The 19,106-nt window shown below is 54.3% G+C and overlaps 1 protein-coding gene across 3 annotated transcripts in view; it reads right to left on the bottom strand.

Annotated features, from left to right (window-relative positions):
* Positions 1 to 610: 610 nt before the first annotated feature.
* ITGAL (integrin subunit alpha L) overlaps positions 611 to 19,106 on the bottom strand; it is a 38,050-nt gene continuing 19,554 nt past the window's right edge. For 2 of the 3 annotated variants that reach the window (XM_021700631.1, XM_044915111.1), the window contains 14 exons: positions 17,898 to 17,987; positions 14,892 to 14,945; positions 14,725 to 14,798; positions 14,240 to 14,381; positions 12,274 to 12,384; positions 11,858 to 11,937; positions 11,671 to 11,757; positions 10,073 to 10,148; positions 5,479 to 5,592; positions 5,163 to 5,219; positions 4,968 to 5,066; positions 4,469 to 4,564; positions 3,680 to 3,790; positions 611 to 1,874 (listed from right to left, as the gene is read on the bottom strand). In XM_021700631.1, the coding sequence (XP_021556306.1) occupies positions 1,701 to 1,874; positions 3,680 to 3,790; positions 4,469 to 4,564; positions 4,968 to 5,066; positions 5,163 to 5,219; positions 5,479 to 5,592; positions 10,073 to 10,148; positions 11,671 to 11,757; positions 11,858 to 11,937; positions 12,274 to 12,384; positions 14,240 to 14,381; positions 14,725 to 14,798; positions 14,892 to 14,945; positions 17,898 to 17,987 (1,365 nt within the window). In that variant the 3' untranslated portion in view covers positions 611 to 1,700. Of the gene's footprint in view, positions 1,875 to 3,679; positions 3,791 to 4,468; positions 4,565 to 4,967; positions 5,067 to 5,162; positions 5,220 to 5,478; positions 5,593 to 10,072; positions 10,149 to 11,670; positions 11,758 to 11,857; positions 11,938 to 12,273; positions 12,385 to 14,239; positions 14,382 to 14,724; positions 14,799 to 14,891; positions 14,949 to 17,897; positions 17,988 to 19,106 lie in introns of all 3 variants that reach the window. The other variant, XM_021700630.1, reaches the window with a different exon arrangement.

Below are 19,106 nucleotides of genomic sequence, written 5' to 3'. Positions count from 1 at the left end.
TTCTTCCTTCCTGAGGTCTTTCTTATGAGCCAGCCCCATGGTTCCTTGGGTGCTGGACCAGAAGGGGGTTGAGGAGGTGGAAGAGGCCGGCAGGCTTTGAAATACTGTTCTGGGTCTTGTGTGCCAGGCTCGAGAATGTTCGCTTACACCCTGCAAGCAGAAGGGAGCCCTCAAAGGTCACTGCTTGGGAGACGGAATGTTGCTTCTCAGCTCCCAGTGCTGGACCCAGAGGGCTGGGCTGAAAATTACTCCATATTCTGCCCCCTCCCCCCCATCCCCCCCAGGGTCCTACTGACCACAAGAGGGCAGTAGCGAGGAGCCCCTCTGTCCCTCCTAAAGGTGGGGGCCTCGGGATCAAGCCCCACCAATTGTTGTTTTTTTAGAAAAAGGCCAGGGAGGGTCTATTCTCACACCTTAATGAATTGTCAATGCCTTATGCAGGTCAGTCTCTGAGGGTTGTCATAACAAAAAAGAAAAAGAAAAAAGAAAGAAAAGAAAAAAGAGAAGAGCTGTTTGGGTCCCACTTAGAGAAAGGGTTGAGAAGGAAATGTTCATTTAATTGAGCCAGGCCAGAATGGGGCACCAGCATAAAAACATCATAAAATTGGACGGATTTTCACATTTATTAGGTAAACATCGGCAGGCACTGTGTTTGGTGCCGGGAGCCGGGTGGACAGACACGGCGGGTGCCTTGAGCTCACAGCCTCCCGGTGGGGGCCACAGTGGGGCGTGGGGCGTCCCCGTGGGGGCTGTGGAGCAAGGAGGCCAGAGCCCAGGGAAAGACCGAGCCTTGAAGGGTGGAGATGCCATGGGCCCACCCAAACGTTTTCTCCATCTTCCCGCTGGCACCCTCCCTAGTTCGGTGAAATTGTGTGCCTGGCTCTGTGATGTTACCAAGGTGAACATGACTGGTACGGTCCCTACCCCCATGGAGTCCATGGCTGGATTTGAGAGATGAGCATTAAGTAGCGAACATGATCCACGCAATGAAGGAGAGTGCAGGAATGTTCCAGGCAGTGGGAGCAGTCTGGGTGAAGGCAGTGAGACAGGAAGGAGCTTGGCTCGTGAGGAAGGCTGGCGTAACTGGAGCTCAGGAAGGGAGGTGGGGAGTCTCTGGAGGAGGCCAGGAAGGCAACAGGGGCCCGAATTTGCACTGGCATGTTAAGGATATTCTGCAGATTCTGGAAGGCATGCTCAGGAACTTGGTCTCCAGCCCCAGAGCAAAGTAGTGACACGGATCAGGTTTGCTCTCCGGCAGCACACGGAAAGCTGACAGGACTCCGGGCAGGAGAGAGTGAAGGGCAAGGTTCTGGGAGTCTGAGGCCTCCGGGGACATCCAAGGGCAGGTGGGTGTGAGGGCCGGGAGAGTCAGTAGGTCCTGAGATGACAGTTTTTCCAGATTTAGAGCACATACTGTCTTCCAGGGGAGGATACTAAGAAGGACTGGGGCCAGCCAGAGCCAGCTGACCATGACAAGACCTCCCCTCTGTGGCCTGCCCGCCCATCCCTTAGGGGTCCTCACCATGAGCCCACAGAGCAGGCAGGCAGGAGTGAGCGCCATGCCATGTTCCAGACAGCGACACGGAGGCCCAGGTGGGGGCAGTGACTTGCCCGAAGACACACAGCGAGACACAGGTAGAGGCCGACAGCCAGCCGGCATCCCGAGTCCGGTCGTGGGCCCTCTGCGTCAGGCCGGGGCCTCAGTCTTTGCCGTCCCCATCCTGGGCCTCCTCCTTGTGGAGGGGTTCCAGGCAGCCCGGGTCCCCAGCCTCTTCCTCGGACACTGGCTTCTCAGAGTCTTCTCTAGGGATTCCATTGGAAGCTTCTGCAGTAGCCTCCATCTTCTCCTTCAGGTTCCGTTTGAAGAAGCCAAACTGCAGGAAGACAAAACTGGAGTGAGGAAAGTCCATGGAACACTCTGGACCAATCGGCCTCGGCAAAACATCAAAGCACCCTTCATGGTAATGAGTCGTGCGTGCCACGGGTGCATGGTATCCTCTCCAGGGACGGGGCGAGCTTCCTGGCAGTATGTTGAAAAGCTGTATGTTTAACAGTTTATTCTTCAGGCCCATCAAAATGTCACGGACCAATATTTGGGGTGGGCGGTCTGACAATATCCGGGAATACTAACAGCGATAGCCTGCGCTTACATGGTGCTTCGTATGGGCCACGTACTCTCTGTTGAAAGCTCAGAACATATGTATTCTTTTTTTTTTTTTTCCCCAAAACGTATATATTCTTTGGCTTAGCCATTCCAGCTCCAGGAATTAATTCTAAAGAAGTTCTGGACAAGTGTGCAAAGATGTGGGAGCCAAGAGCCATTTTTGGTCACTGTTTAAAATAGGTGGCAATTAGGGGTGCCTGGGTGGCTCAGTGGGTTAAGCATCTGCCTCTGGCTCAGGTCATGATCCCGGGGTCCTGGGATGGAGCCCCAAGTGGGGGGGTGTCCCTGCTCAGTGGGGAGTCTGCTTCTCCCTCTCCCTCTGCCCCTCCCCCCGCTTGTGTTCTCCCTTGCTCTGCTCTCTCTCTCTCCTCTCTCGATCAAATAAATAAATAAATAATCTTTAAAAAAAAAATAGGTAGAAATTACAAACAATCTAAATGCTTATCAGTGGGGATCTTGTCTAAATAAAAGGTGGGCCATCCAGACAGCAGCAAACCAGCCAGGTTAAAGAATAAGAGGTGCATCTGACTGCTCACACGGAGAGACAGCAAGACAGAATATCTGGCGGGAAATACAAGCTCCCAAGCAGTTTATATGGTATCCTTCCATTTACGTTTTCTTCTCTCTCTTTTTTTTTAAGATTTTATTTATTTGACAGAGACACAGTGAGAGCAGGAACACAAGCAGGGGGAGCGGGAGAGGGAGAAGCAGGCTTCCCGCCGAGCAGGGAGCCCGACGCGGGGCTCGATCCCAGGACCCTGAGATCAGGACCTGAGCTGAAGGCAGACGCTTAACGACTGAGCCACCCAGGCACCCCCCATTTACGTTTTCTACCTGTGTACACAAACACTGACTTTTCTCTTTGTTTCTCTCATGCTCACACGTATACACATATTTAAACAACAAAATTAGAACCTGGAAGAACAGAAACCGAATGGTTGTTAGCAACAAGCCTCTGGGAGTGCAACAGGAAGAAAGCGATTTTCTGCGTTGTCTTTTGCTGGACTATTTGAGGGTTTCATATGGAACATCTGCCCTCTGGCATTCTTCACCTGGCGACTCCTCCTTCAAATCCCAACTCAAATGCCTCCTCTTCTGGGAGGCCTTCCTGGACTCCCCCAGCCTAAGTGAGGCTCCAGCACAAAGGCCCTTGAGTGGAGCCCTTACCACGTGTGTGCCCATCTGTCTCCCCTGTTAGACTGTGAGCCCCCCAAAGGCAGGGACCATGTCTGTGGGATGTCGCTCTGTCCCAGGGCCCGGCCCTTGAGATGTGGGCGCAGCCCCCTTCCCCAGGTCTCCAGTCCTGGCTCTGCCAGTGCTTGGTGGAGGGATGGGGGGGGAAGTCTCCCTTGCTCTTTGGGCCGCACGAGCCTTATCTGTAGAAGGAGGGAGGAGGCTGAGGCCGCCTCTAGCTTTAACGCTCCCTGATCCTGACATTCTCCGCCCCGACTCCCGTGAAACCCCTTTCCCAGCCTGGTTGTCTCAGGCGGGCGCGTGGCTCCCAGCAGCCCCCACCTTGTAGAGGACAGCGAAAATCACGAGCAGCAGCAAGAGCCCCCCGATGCCGCTCAGCACGTACACGTGGAGCATTTCCTTCTCGTAGATGATGTCAACCTTCATGATGACCTGCAGGAGGAGAGAAGGGGCTGTAAGGAGAAGGCTCTCCCACCTCCAACATGCTTGTGAATGGCGAGGTCGCCGCGTTTCTGGTCGGGACTGCGGCCCGACACCGCCAGGCTGGCCTGGACGCCTCTCCCCAGTGAACCTCCCCGTGCAGCTGCCCGAGCGAGCTGGTAAACGTGCACACCACCCATCGGAAGCCCTGACATGGCTTCCTTGGGCCCAGAATGAAATGCCAGAATCTCAGCTCAGCATGCAAAACCTTCCAGAATCTGGCTGAGGTGCAGCTTCCCTTCCCCTGCTCCGAGCTTCCTGCCTGGGTGGCCTGGGCCCCCACACGAGCTGCTTGCTCTGCTTCGAGCACTTTCCTGTCATGCTCAGAGTGGGCACGGGGTGGGTACCCTTTGCTGAGCTGCCATCGAATTGATCTCTGCCTGACACGTCTCAGACAGGTGACCGTGGGGCCCGCTTGCCAAAGTGGTGGTGGGGCGCCCACGGCATCCAGCACGGCCTTCGCCAAGGCCCACAGCTCTGAGCGCCGGGAAGCTCTTCCTTCTGGGCCCAGGCACACCTCCCACGGGGCCCTCCTGCTTCTGGGTCGAGCTCTTCCAGCTCTGCCCTGGGGCTCCACGGAGCCCTCTGCTGCCCTCTGTTCCCGAAGCTTCTGAGGAGGCAAAGCCATACCTGGGCCAGGGAGGCATTGCTGCCGTAGAGGTGGAAATGCTTGCTGCTGTTGAAGGAGATGGAGAGGGAGCTGCAGAGGCTGAACATGGAGGGGGCCTGCGGGAGGGGTGGGGGAGACGTCAGGCCAGGGGAACAAGGAGCAGAGCCCACTGACTTCTGCACCCCACCTCGACTGAGGGGGAGAAGCCGAGGAGAAGGGGCTGCAGTGGGGTGCACCACGGCTTCTGAGTTCTCTACCGTAGCGTCCTAATGGGCCACGTCCCACGGCTGGAAGGAAAGTTTTCCTACAGAGAACCCAGAAGAACCCTCCATAGACCCATGAAAACAGCCCTGCAAATTTCAAGCAAATCATGGTTCTCTTTCATCTGCCGCTGTGGAAATACCAGGGCTTTGCATCCGGGTACTAGAGAAAAATGCAGGAAGCCCATCTGGTGGGGAAGCCCACAGCTCAGCCCTCGGGCTCTCCCCACCCCCTGTGTCTGTTGCCAGCAGGTGCTACCTCGATCTCTCCCACCAGCTCCACAGTCCCGGTCACTTGGACGAGGATCTCCTCCTTGAAGACAAGTGGGCAGTGGAACTTGGCTCTGGGCAAACAAGGCTGCCAAGAATGAAGAGAGCAGGGGTCAGTGAGGCCTGTCTTCCCACCTGCACTCTGTCAGACCCCACCCCAACTTCTGAGCCCATGGGCCCGGACCTCAGCCACACTGGGCAGCCTCTCGAGATCCTCACGACGGCAGGTCACAGCAGGCTCCTAGGAATGATGAGACGGGGCCTTCGGTTAGTCCAGAGCAGAGAGAGGATGCTGGCCCCTTAAGGCCAGAATGTGGCCTCCCTCCCCACTTGCCGGATCTGGGGCATCCCAGTTCACTCCCACTGGCTCTTGGCAGATTCGGAAATCACTGAGCCCAGCAGGATGCATCCATCCTCACTCCCTTCCCACACATCTGTACCCCTTTATGGGCTCACTCCCACCGACCTGGGTGTCTCTCCCCACTCTGGGCAGTACTTACCATCTGCACACTCCACTTGTGTGTGACGGGCCCCTCGTTGTGAGGCCCCGGCACTCCAACCAAGGCCTCCAGGGCAGGCATGTTGTGGTCATAAACAGAAGGCTGAATCCTCACCTAGGACAGAGGACACGGGCCCGCAGAGCCCTAAATGCCAGCCGCCCCTCCAGCCGCCCCTCCAACCACCCCTCCAGAGGCAATCTTCACTGGCTGAGGCCCGAGGGACGCGTGGGGGAGACGTCAGGCCAGCGCGGGCTACCTATGCCCCTCTGCCTTCTCCTCGGGGCAGACCCTCGCACACCCGGCAAGGTACCACTAAAGTATCATCTCTGATGGTTCGGCTGACGCCCCCAGGGGAGCGCGGCTACCCCGCCATGTGTTCCCACAGCACTCCCCGTTCCCAGCAGGACGTGGGTCTGTCTGTCCACGGACTGCACGCTCCGTGAGGGCAGCCCCTGTGGCTTCTTTCCCTAGCAATTCCCTGCTGCCTGACACACTACTTAGCACACAGCAGGCCTCCAGAAAAATCAATGCCTGAATGAGCGAAAGAAAGAACGAAGGGCATTTAACAAGGATAGATGCAAAAATTGTTGGCACAATGCAGGTTGGGAAGGACTCACTTTGGCGAGGGCACTGAACTGATTTAAGAAACAAGTCCTGAGTACCTTTTAGATGAAAGGGCCAACTGTGTGAGGCCTGGGAGACCCAGAATCGGAGAAGAAAGTGACTCAGGAGTAGCACCATGGAGCCACGGCTCAGGGAGGCCAAACAGGGAAACTGATATCCAGTTGGAGAGGTTCTACCATTAGTCACTCGACAAACATTTGTGGACGCTTGAAAATGATCAGGTATGTTAAATTGAAAAGGCCTAACGTCAGAGGCAGCATTTGACTTTAACCGTGGAAGACAGAGAGGACTGGAACAGATGAAGATGGTGGAAGGCACCCAGGAAGCGAAAATGTGGGGAGTCAGGATAGCACCAGGCGAGTGTGACACAGTGGGAGGTAGGGGGCCTGGGACAGAGAGGAGGTAGGACATACGTCTGGAAAGGAGACTTGGGGTGAGACTGTGTGCCCAGAAAGCCTAAGGCCAGAAATCAGGGGACCCTCAACTAGGCAAGGCGAGTCATGGAAGACAGCTGAGGAGGGCAGGCTCTGGGGGGCTCCCTCACGCCAGGCCCAGAACGGAAAGGGGCGGGGAAGGCAGGCCGAGATCCAAGCTGGCAGCCTGTGCCAACAGCTGTAAGAGGGAGAGGAACCTGAGTCTGAACAGTAGTGGGGGCCAAGGAGACAAGGGAATACGGAATAGAAGTTGAGGAGGCAGGGGTGCCCGGCACGGAGGAAGGACAAATTCACCCAGACTTGGAAGTTTTGCTTGAGGAAAAGGGTGCTCTTGAGCACCCCTCCGGTGATGCTGGCTTAGGGGAAAGTGATACATTTGGTTTAGAACATGTTGAGACAAAGCTTCAAGAGGAACAATTGCACTCCTAGGTATATACCCAAGATAAATAAAACGTGTCTGCACCAAAACTTGTGCAGGAACGTTCAAGCAACACGGTCTATAAAAGCCAAAAAGTGGAAACCACCGAGATGCCCACCAGCTGACGCCCGGACAAATCTAGCTCGGCCTACCTCACGATGTAATATTATCTGGCAATAAAAAAGAATATAGAACTGGCCCGGGCTACAACGCGGATGACCCCTGAAAACACCATGCGAACTCAAAGAAACCAGTCACAAAAGACCCCATACTGTAGGATTCCTCCCCTACATAAAGGTTCTTTCTGGAATAATGAAAATCTTCTAAAATTAGATTGTGGTGATGATTGTACAACTTTACTAATATACTAAGAGCCACTGAACCGTATGCTTTATTATTTTTTTTAAAAGATTTTATGTACTTATTTGAGAGAGAGACAAAGAGAGCACAAGCAGGGGGAGGGGCAGAGAGCGAGGGAGAGGGAGAAGCAGATTCCCCGCCGAGCAGGGGGCCCTACTCAGGCAGGGCTCAATCCCAGGACCCTGAGATCACGACCTGAGCCAAAGTCAGACCCTTAAGGGACTTAGCCACCCAGGTGCCCCTGATCTGTACAGGTAAATCAGGGGTGCCTGGGTGGCTCAGTCGGTTAAGTGTCTGCCTTCGGCTCAGGTCACGATCCCAGGGTCCTGGGATCAAGCCCCGCTTCGGGGCTCCCTGCTCAGCGGGAAGCCTGCTTCTCCGGCTCCCTCTGCCCCTCCCCCCATTTGTGTACTCTCTCTCTCTGAAATAAAATCTTTTTTTAATAAAAGCAGGTAAATCGTATGGACTGTGACTTTTATCTCATTCTATCATAAAGCTGTTAAAAGGCGGAAAAAGATGCTCGAGGGCATCTGGGTGGAGAGCAGTGACAGGCTGCGGGGGCCAGGCGCGCCGGGGGAGCAGGAGGGTCGTGGTGCGGAGTTGCGAGCTGGGAGGGGGACTCGAACTGTGGGAACGCATGCCGGGCGGGCAGTGAAGATGGGGCGCATGGGGAGACGCACGTAAGAACGATCGCCATTTGCTGAATGCTCAGCTCACTGGACATCCTGTGGTTCTGGCCGAGTGCCGGCGTCTGTGGCGGGCAGCACTGTCCCCGTGTCACAGAGGGGAGGACTGAGGTTCAGGGAGAAGAATCTGTCTGAAGTGATCGGGGAGCAGAGCGGGCATCTGAACCCAGGCTGCGCCTCCAGAGACTGGATGGGCTGTGCTCTATCACCTTCCTTGGATGATGGACCCACCCAAAGTAGGTGCGGTTATCATCCCCATTTTACCGATTGAAAAACTGAGGCTCAGAGAGGTTAAGTAAACTGCCCAAGGCCACACAGCTTGAAATGGCAGAGCTTTAAAAAGATTTCAGGTCTGGCTGAAGCCTATGCGCCTAACCGGCCAGGGGAGAGGGAGACCATGAGGAAGAAGACTCCATGGGCCGGCTGCCCAGCTCTCACTGGATTACCATGCCTGCTGAGCTCACAACAGACCCCAGCTGACCTCCCTGTGGCAAAAGGGGCCTAACAGGAGAGCTTCCGGCAAGAGGGAAAGATCCCCAGTGTCCCACGCCTAGTTGGGTTTCGTTAAAACAGACATCATCAGGGCCTTTACCAAGAGTGGCTGTGCGGTGGGCCAGGCGGCAGGGAGCCAAATGCAGAGCTTAAGATGCTGGAGGATGCTGACGTGGCTGGAGGTGGCCGGAGGCATCTGGCTCTGATGACTATCCCGAGAGAGAGAGAAATGGGGTGTGTGGGGGCAGGGGGGAGCGCAAAAGGTTTGAGCTGGTTCCCAGAGGAGTGGGGCAAGAAGGGAAGCAGGCTTCCACAGTCGCTGAGGAATCTCCAGGCTGGGGCCCAAGACCTGCCTCAGCCATTAACAGCCTCCACTCCCCAGGCACCAGGCCAAGCACTCCACGGGGAGTTAGTACCCCACTTCAACCTCACAACACCTGCAAGTTCTCGTTCCGAACGCCATTTGTCACAGCAGGGAACTGAGGCATGGACAGTTAAGCCCTTGGCCCAAGGTCACACAGAGATCCAGGGGTAGAGTTGGGGTTTGGATCCATGCCTGTCCAAGTCTTCCCCACTATTCTGCTGGCAGAAGGACTAGTCTGCCAACCTCCTTGGGGAACCCAGAGGCATCCCAGCGAACAGCACTAGAAACCAACCCTACTGGCCATTCTCTATGCAAATGGGCATCTGACCTCCCCAAGGGCCCCTCTCCTCCATCATCTATTCCAGAGGAGATGGCTCCAGCCTCTGTTCTAAACGGGCTACCTGCCTGAGGTCCCTTTCCTGCTGGGTTCCTGCCCCAGTCTGCCCTGACACCAACATGGCCTTGGGCAAAGACAGTTTCTCTTTGGGGCCTCAGTTTCCTCCATGGGAAAACAAGAGTGCCTTCAGCAGTCAGTGCCTACTCCTCTCTGAGGTTACCTCTAAAAAGGCCTTAGACTCCTGGAGCTTTAGTCTCAGGGGCTGGCCTCCCTCTTCTTTGTTCCCGTGAAGATTGCTATTACAGCTCCGAGCACATGGCATGAGAAGTGACAGATCATTAACACAGAGGTTAAACACATGAAATTTGGTATTCCAATAAGTGCTGGAATCTGACCTTTCCCCTTTAAGTGGCTGGGTAACCTGGCAAGTTACTCGGCCTCTCTGTGCTGTGGATGTCTCATCTGCACGCTGGGAATGGCCACGCCTCTACCTTCTGGGGTGAGAATCACAGGGGAGGGGGTCACATCTATAAAGCACCAGGCAGAGAACTGGGTCAGGGGCCCTGATGGACTTAGGTAAGAGAAAAGTACCTAGACTAGAACTGTGGCTCATTGAACGTGTGAATGAAAATCTAGGTTCTCTCTCAGAGTGCTTCTGGCTCTCAAGCTCTGTGATCCCACAAAGGATCCAGTGCTGGAAATGAGCTGGAAGCACTTCCGTGGGGGCTGTGAGGAGCTCTAGAAAGGATCATGGGATGAGGCGGAGGGCGCCGGGTTCGCCGAGGATGAGGCTCGTGTCTCTGCAGCCTCCGCGCTTTCCTCAGGATGGGGCTGGAAACCGTGTGACCCAGAAGGGCCTTTTCACACGGAGGTTCATACCTGGTAGAAGTGTTTGACAAGGTGGCTCTTGGGACCCTTGGGGGTGAAGCTGACATACAGTGTGGAGTTTTCCTTGCTGTGGAGAGAGGGAAGAGCAGAGGTAGAAAGAGGAGAAGACAAGGACCCAATCTCCAGCAGGGCAGGGGCCCGGGCCAGGGGAAGCCTCTGAGGGAACCCCCAGGGACCATGCAGCCTTGCTCTCATGTAACCTTCCAGCGCTCTGCTGTTTCCCTTTGGAAAGTGAGGTTCGTGGAAGGGGTCTGTCTGTTGCCCAGCGTCCTGCCGTGGAGGGCCAGGGCTGGAACCCAGGCGGATGTGCCTTTGGAGCTGTGTGCTCCCCGCCACACAGGGTCCCCACCTCAAGAGGGTCTCCACTGTCCTCTGGGTCCTTCATCTCCCACATAATGGCACCAGCCTCTGGCTTCCTCGCCATCCCATCCTTCCAATGACCTTCCTAACGTCACTATCTGATCCTGCCACCTGCCTACTCGGAATCCACCAATGGCCCCCTGCTGCTCGCAAGGGTCAGGCCCATAGCCCCCCATGTCCAGTCCTGCCCGCTGCACCCCACGCACACCTGTTGTCCCCCACACCTGCGCGCTCCCTGCTCCCCAAATTTACCCCACTGCTTGCTGCTTCCTTTCGTCTATGCTCTTCTCTCTCTCTCTCTCTCTCTCTCGGGAGAACGTCCTTCCTCCTCCCTGGCCCTTATCTGAACCCCCTCATTCCCCAGACCACAGTTTAAGCCCCCACCTCTCCATGAACCCTCCCATCACTCCTCCAACCCAAATCACCTCTCCTGGCTCTAATTTCATATCGCACTCCAGATAATATCATTGTGTCTGGCATTTGCCTTCAAAAGCACCAGAGACCTTGGCTCAGTCACTGTCCCTGTCCCCCTCTCACTGAGCCAACCCGAGAAAGCTACTCTGCTTTTCGGGCTTCATCCTCTTTTCTGTAAATGAGAAAATCCAACTGGGGATTCCCATGGGTCCTTCCCACCATAACCTTGTGAGACTCACTGATTCTGTGTACGCATGAGCTTGGCCTCTCCTACCTGACTATGAGCTCTCTGTGGGCAAGAGCCATTGCGAACAGTTTCTCCTTCTCTCTCCCAGCGCTCCTGGCCCCCAGGAAGCGGGGGGCATCTAGCACGGGGTTTTGGAGTCAGACAGACCCAAATTCGGACGCCAGCATCAGTGCTTCCTAGCTGTAAGACTCTGAGTGAGTTCCTCCCTTCTCTGAGCCTGCCTGTTCCCTGGTAACGTGGAGAGAGGCACAGCTGCCCCCCGAGGGGCTGAAAGCTCCAGGGGAGGCCCCAGCTGTGCACTGCGGCGAGCACAGTGTCTGAAATAAGGTCAACACTCCGTGTGCTTTTTTTTCCATCAGTAAACCATTGATCTCAGAACTCCTAAAGGGCCTCCACTCTTTGGGGTGTTGAAAACTCTTGGGGTTGTGGCTGGAATCAGTTCTAATTACCCCTGGGGGGCCAGAGGAAAGGAGGAGGCTTTGAAGGAGAGCCCTGGGGGGCAAGGCTGAGCCCTGGGTGGGGGAGGTGGAGGTGGGAGGAAAGGGCTGGTGGGCGGCTCAGGACTTACTCCTCAGTGAGGATGTTGATGGGGTACAGGACGGGGATGCTGGTGGCGGCCAAGTTGTTCCCCAAGACGTTTGAGTCCTCATTGTTACTGCACGGGGACAAGGCAGAGGCCAGTGTTAGGAGAAGCGCGTGGCCAGGACCGTGTGGCCCCCTCTGCAAGCCGGGGCGCCTGCCTGGGGCCTGCTCACCAGCTCACATTGGCGTGCAGCTTGACAAAGTCCCCCCAGGAGCTGTTCAGCAGCATATGAAACATCACCTGGATGACAACCTGGCAGGGGAGGAGAGGGCAATGAGGAGGGAAGCATCTCAGGGCCCCCAAGCCCAACTGCTGTGAGACCAGGGACCACTGTTATTTAGCCCCATAAATAGGTGTTTTATCCCCATTGTACAGATGAGGATCCAAAGTTCCAAACATTTAAGTCACGTGTAAGGTCACAAAATGAATAACCCAACCCCAGGTTTGTCTGATTCCAAAGTCCAAGCTGTCATTCCCTTTGGGGTAGGAGGGGGGAGCTTCTTTACCCATCACCTGCACCCTTCCCTCCCTACCTCAGCCCAGAGCCCCTCGGCGGCGGCTTGGCTCCTCGGGGTTTGAGGCACTCACCGAGCTGCCTGCTCTGAAGATGGGAGAGCTCACGTTGCAAGAGAGGATCCTGGTCAGAAGCTCAGATACCTCGGGAAGCTCCTCGCAGCTCACAGGTATCTGGCTGTGGGGCTGGGGGTGAGAAGAGAAGGAACAGACTTCTTAGTGGGCAAGGCCAAGGTTCCCGGAGGCCACCAACCCTCAGGGCCCACGTCCCCCTGCTCTGTCCCTGCCAGGGCATATTCTCAGGGGGAGGGGGGGAATCAGGGGCACAGCCAGAGGCTTCATTCAAAGATGTCCACCACAACGCTATGTATAATTGTGAAAATCCAGAAGTGATCCAACAGTTCAAAGAGCTAGGAATGGTTCGGCGCACTGAACGATCCCAGGCGAGGATACAGTGAGATCTACACAGTCAGCAACCATTTTTAAAGTGAGCTCGAGCCTTGATCCTGGGCTAAGCAGCATAGAACCATTCATCTTCACCATCATCTGGGAGGACGGATCTCAGCCTCAGATCGGGGAAGGACTTCGATAAGGAAACAGAGGCTTGGGGAAGTCCGGTGACTTCCCCAGGTCCCACCCCTGGGTCATCTGGCAGGGATCTGGTAGGAAAGTGAACACAGGTCTGTCTGACTCCAGATCTCGAGTTCTACACCACTCTACTAGATGCCCCGTGAGGAAGCATTTAATGTTGCTGGGTGAGAATAATTCAAATGTCCACCGACAGATGACCGGATAAACAAAATGCGGTCTATCCATACAATGGAGTATTACTCAGCCTTAAAAAGCAAATTGGCCCATGCTGTCATATGGATGCACCTCACAAATGCCATGCTAAGCGAAGAAGACAGACACAAGAGGACAATATCCTATGATTCCACATCTGTGAAAAATCTAGAATTGGCCAATTCACAGAGATGGAGAGTAGATGAGAGATGACCAGGGGCGAAGGGTGGGGAATGGGGAATTACAGCTTTTAATGGATTGAGAGCTTCTGTTTGAGATGATGGGAAAATTCTGCAAGCAGATGTGCTTGCGGCACAAGATCGTGAATGTTCTCAGTGCCACTGAATTGTACGCTTGAAAAGGGCTAAAGTGGCACATTTGTTATTACATATATTTTACCACAATAACCGTTTGTTTTAAAATCAAGGAGGAAAAATAACCAAATGGAGAGCAAATTGCCAATCAGTAAAAACAAGTACAGGATGAATGAATATGCAACGTAATTTATATGTATGTGTGTAGATACACAGCACGATAAACACTAAAATATTAAAAGTAGTAAGTGCTGAGTTGTAGGAGTATGGGGTGATAGTCTTCTCTAAACTTCTCTGTGATTTCCAGCTTTCTGTGGTGATCACGTATTACTTCAGCGCTGAGAATTAACAAAGTAAAAGTTGTATTTAAAACAACCCAGGCTTGGTGGCGCCTCGGTGGCTCAGTCGTTAAGCATCTGCCTTCGGCTCGGGTCGTGATCCCAGGGTCCTGGGATGGAGCCCCGCATCGGGCTCCCTGCTCTGCGGGAGGCCTGCTTCTCCCTCTCCCACTCCCCCCTGCTTGTGTTCCCTCTCTCGCTGTGTCTCTCTCTGTCAAATAAATAAACAAAATCTTTAAAAAAATAAAACAACCCGGGCCACCCCGCAAAAACACGTTGGTCCCCTTTAGGATGGAGGGAGAAGGCGCTCACTAAATCTGTGTACACCTTCTTGGTCACCAGATCCACGGGCCTCTGTCACATTCTCCATTCCATGTGACGCTCTCGCTAGCCCTGCGGGTGTCCCCAGCCTCTCTGGTGGGGGATCTGAGGCGCACGGAGGGTGAGGGTGGCCATCAGGCTGAGAACCCGGATGTGGGCGCAAGGCTTCTGCACGCCTGCTGCTGCCCACATCTTCAGGCTGTCCTGTCTGCCCGAGGCCCTGTGAGGGGAGCAGAAGCTGTGGGGACAAGGGAGGCCTCGGGCAGGCCCTGCCTTGGCGCTCACCTTGAGCATCTCCACTTTGCGGAAGGAGAGTCCCTGGGGGAAGCTCAGGTGGAGGTGGACCCAGTATGCGTCTTCTTCCAAGTTATTCAGTATCAGCTCCACAGAGAAGCTGGCAGAGGGGGTCAGACGCAGGACACTGGATCTGGGGGGCAAGACCAGGGAAAAGTTACAGAGGCCCAGGTGAAGGAAGCAGGATCAGAGGCGGGGGCTGTCAGAACTGAGGGATCTGCTAGGCTAGAAAAAAATGAATACACCCAAATCAGCTCCTGTGCACAGGCTTTGAGTGATTCGACCTCATCTGATCCTGACAGGCGTGCCCAAGGGACTGGAATTTCCCCGAGAGGCGAACGAAGGCCCACGAGACAGATCTAGTGAGTACAGACGCGGGTCTTCTGACTTGAAGCGCCCTGTTCTTCCCCGCACCCAGGAGCTGCCTCAGGAAAACACCAGGTGGCACAGGAGGGCCCAGGGGTTGGAGGCCTCACCCTGCAGAGGAGAACAAGAGCCCCAGGTCTGCCTCACACTTCTTGTCCTCCCCGCAGTTCTTCTCAAAAGGGATCTGAAAGGCCAAGAAGAAAGACTAGGAGACTCAGGCCCCAGCCCCAGGAGGGAGGGAGCCTGGCCTCTCCAGCTGCCTCTCTTTCCCTCTTACCTCCTTGGCCTCTGCGTGTGGTGAGGGTCTCAGGATGGGCTGTATGTCCTTGCCCTGCTGAGCAGAGTGGTGGGAGGGCCGGGAGACAAGACAGGTTAGTTGAGGCAGCAGAACTCTCGAAGGAGGGCTGGAGGGGCTCAGAGCTTGGGGCTCAGCTGGGCTGGCTTGGTCGGCCCCTCTCAGGAGCCAAGGCCTGCCCGAGGCGGCACCTCACCCTCCTGACTAGGCCCCAAGCTCACCTGTGCAGTCCTTGAATGGCAGCTCCTCAAGGGAGGCCGAAGCTCAGGGTGTCCATTGGACAAGAGAACCTGGCCTTGACAAAGCAGCTCCAAAGCTCCTCCTAGCCCATCTCCTTCCCTGGGCTCGCCTGCCCGTGACTAGCTCTTACTGTGGTTCTCCTCGGCAAACCCCAGCTCCCCCCAGAGCAGCTCTCCATCTCTCCTCAGATCAAGGCCAGTTTTCCCAACATTTCTGGGGCTTCTGCTCCAGGCCAGGCCCTGTGCTGGGCACTGGGTATACACACCAGAGAACAAAAGAGACACACTGCCCATCTCCCCCCCTCCACCCCACCCTTCCCGATCTAGGGGGAGAAATGACCAGCATCTTCAAGAGTTTGAAGGGACAAGTACAGGGTATATTCAGAGCCTGCAGAAGGGAATCCTATCTCCCACTGAAATCTAAAGGATGAGCAGGAGAGAACCTGGTGAAAAGGGAGCGGGAGGAAGAAAGGACAGGCTACACGAAGGCCCGAGGCTAGAGAGCTTGCGCCTGTGCGTGCAGCCGGAAGACGCTCAGACCCGCCGCAGTGCTGCGTGACGGGGGCAGGAGACCGCAGCAGGGTCCAGGTTCCCCTGGGCCTTGAAGCCACGTTTGGGAGTTGGGACTTTATCCTGAGGGTAATGGCTTCATAGAAGTGTTCTGTGAGTTATTAGCTGAATGTTCTAGAAAGACTCCAGCCTCCTCCACTTCCAGGCCACCTGCCAAACAACCTCCCCACTCTTCCTTAAGGGACAGGGGTCCTGGGGGCCTCTGCTGACTGTTCCCACCCATCCTAAACACAGATTCCCGCCACAGCCAGCCCCCAAATGGGCATCCGGGGCCTCTGTCTTGCTCAGTTGTCCTTCTACAAGAAGCTACGCCCACCTCCTCATCTTCCTTGAATGTAGCACCACACCTTCCCTTATGCTTTTCCCTTTACCTCTCCTCAATCCACCACCCAAAGTTGACTCATTCTGCAAGACCCAGAAGCAGTGACACTTCCCCCAGGAAGCCTTTCTTAAGAAACTGTGAGCTCATGTCTCTTTTTTACCCTGAGTTCCTACTCCACACAGCTCGGCTTAAAAAAAAAAAAAAATTAGTGCCGATGGCAGAGACTGCTGGTTGTCTCCATATACCCTTCCTCTTCATCTGCCTTTAAAACAGAGCCTCCCGGGGCGCCTGGGTGGCTCAGTTGGTTAAGCAACTGCCTTCGGCTCAGGTCATGATCCTGGAGTCCCTGGATCGAGTCCCGCATCGGGCTCCCTGCTCAGCAGGGAGTCTGCTTCTCCCTCTCCCGCTCCCCCCTCTTGTGCTCTGTCTCTAAAATAAATAAATAAAATCTTTAAAAAAAAAACAAAACAAAACAGAGCCTCCCCTTTCCACGTGGTCATACGGCCACCTGGCCAGGCGGCTGCGCTTCCCAGGCTCGTACTTAGGTGTGGTCGTGTGACCAAGTTCTGACCAATGAGATGCAAGGGTAAGCATCACGTGGATTTCAGGAAGGGGTCTCAAAGGGAAGGGGTGTGCTCTTGCACGTCTCTCTCACGCCTGCTGTGCTCCCCAACACCCGCAGGCTGCGCCATCTTTGTTGCCTGGGCTCACACGATGCCTTCTCTCTGAACGCCCACCTCCCCTTCTCTACCCCGGGGACTTCAGGGGTCGCGTCTCAGGCAACAGACATGTTGTCTAAGATTCTATTGCCACGCCACATCTACCCTGACCACAGCCTCATGACGGCCCGTCATAACTGTCTGTTGACTTGTCTGACCTCCAGAGCAGACCGTGAACCCCTTCCGGGCAGGCACCATGTTTTATTTACCTCAGTGGAGCCAGTGCCCAGAACAGGGCTCAGCACAGGCAGGTGCTCAATCAACTTTCCTTAAGTACGTGATGAGCATCTGGTGGGCAGGGGCTTTAATTTTTGGTGAGCACACCATCGTTCCCTTCAAGTCTCAGGAGAGTGAGCGTGCGTGGGCACTCAGCGCATGCTGCCAAAAGCCACGAGGAAGAGTGCACTTAGCAGTCACGTGCTCCAGCTCTGGGAGAGGCCTCAAGATGTCGTGACTTATTTTATAGGTGGGGACACAGTCCCAGGGAGGGATGGAACTGCTCAGATGTTCATGCCAGGAAAAACAAAATCCACATCTCTGGGCTGGCAGGCCCAGGCTCTTTCCACCAGATCCTGCTGCCTTGAAGCTAAACCACCAGCTGAGTGTCAAGGATTTGAGGAGAGGAAATCTGGCTTTGGCCCTGGGTTTGGGAGTGTGTGGTCCAGCAGATGAGGACAGATACTGTTTCCCTCTTCTTTTACATCATGATGCCCCCCACCCCAATTCGGCTTTGAGGAAACTACCTGCTCTCAACTGAATACCCTTCGATGAGAAGACTGATCAGGGTGCCCTGTCCTGCCTGGAATTTGCTCCTTGAGCAGTGTTATTAGGATCCTGGTGAGGTCTGAAGCTGATGCTTGGCAGGAACCTGGAGTAGATTCAGGGAAGGGGCCATGTCCTAAAGAGTCCATCCATTATTCCCTCCCCTCAAGAGCCCCCAGAGCCTCCACTGTGGTTCTCCTTCTTCTCAGTCTTGCTTTGCCAAATACAAGCTCCGATACGTTCCTTTCCTGCTGAAGTGGGCTGTATTTGGTTTCTATTGCTTAAAACCAAAGACTCCTCTATAATACAGTCTTGCTAAACTGAAATTCTACTCTCCCCTGTTTCCTATCAATTCCCCTAAGTCATCTCTTCTTACCGCATGTTGGTGCCTCGGTGTCCCTTCTTCCTCCCAGAGAGAGAAATTTAGGGAGACGTTGATGGGAGAGATGAGGTCTTGAATGCATACCTGAGGGTGATGAGAGTACCACCGATATTGTGAGTTTAATCTTCCAGTTAAATGTTCACCTGGTTCATACTTCACAAATGATGAGATTCTAGCATCAGGTGTTTATAATACGCCCAGGGTCGCTTCTCAGCCCGAGTATCTCCCTCAGCCCCAACTCCCATGGCAGACATTGCTAATCAACCACCCCACTTTTCCCATTGAGTCCTGACCAAAGTCCCTGAGTCTCTGTCAAACCGCTCTAGGCAGCCATTATTGAAGTTTGCACAAGAAAAGAATATTCTAGAATAACTAGAATATCCTAGTTCCTTGAGAACAGTTGGGTCTTGGCCTTTTATGTTATTACCAGTCCCTCACACTGGCACTTTGTAGGCACCCGAATCATCTTCACCTGAACTCCTTCACCAACCCAAAGAGGCAGGCATTATTATCTCCACATTAGAGATGGGGAACATAAGGTCAACAAAGGTAATCCAAGTTTCCTAAGGCCTAGAGCTAGGAAGTGAGCCCAAATCTGTCCAATTCCAAGTCCAAGGTCTTCCCATCATGACACACTACCTCTTCTCTGGCAAATTTATGTTGAAAATCTCCAAATCATGTGGTGGGTATGGGTGGGGTGCAAGGAAGCAGAGGGGCACTGAATGCAGGTATGAATGAGCTAAGATAATGAGCTCATAACTGTTGACACTGGGTGATGAGTATTTGGGGGTTCACTGAGCTATTTTTTTTTTTTGCTTTTATGTTTGAAATTTCCCCATAACAAAAAAAATTAAAACAAACTTCAAAATCTTTTTGTTTTTAGATGGGGGGATGAGGGAAAGAGGGAGAGGGAGAGAGATAATCTCAAGCAGACTCCATGCTGAGCACGGAGCCTGAAACGGGGCTCGATCTCACGACCCTGAGATCATGACCTGAGCCGAAATCAAGAGTTGGACGCTTAACTGACTGAGCCACCCAGGTGCCCCCGAACTTCAAAATCTTACACACCAATCCCATACCCAGTCTCTTATTAAATATCTAAGGGATCAGAATAATTTACCATCAACCCTACTCTACACAGGACTGTTAGAAGCAAACTGAATTTGGGCGTCTCAGCAGTTGCTCAAACTGACATTTAAAAAA

This window comes from Neomonachus schauinslandi, chromosome 5 (genome assembly GCF_002201575.2).
Source record: "Neomonachus schauinslandi chromosome 5, ASM220157v2, whole genome shotgun sequence".
In the NCBI taxonomy this organism is placed as follows: Eukaryota; Metazoa; Chordata; class Mammalia; order Carnivora; family Phocidae; genus Neomonachus; species Neomonachus schauinslandi.
This window is presented reverse-complemented; position numbering and strand designations above follow the sequence as displayed.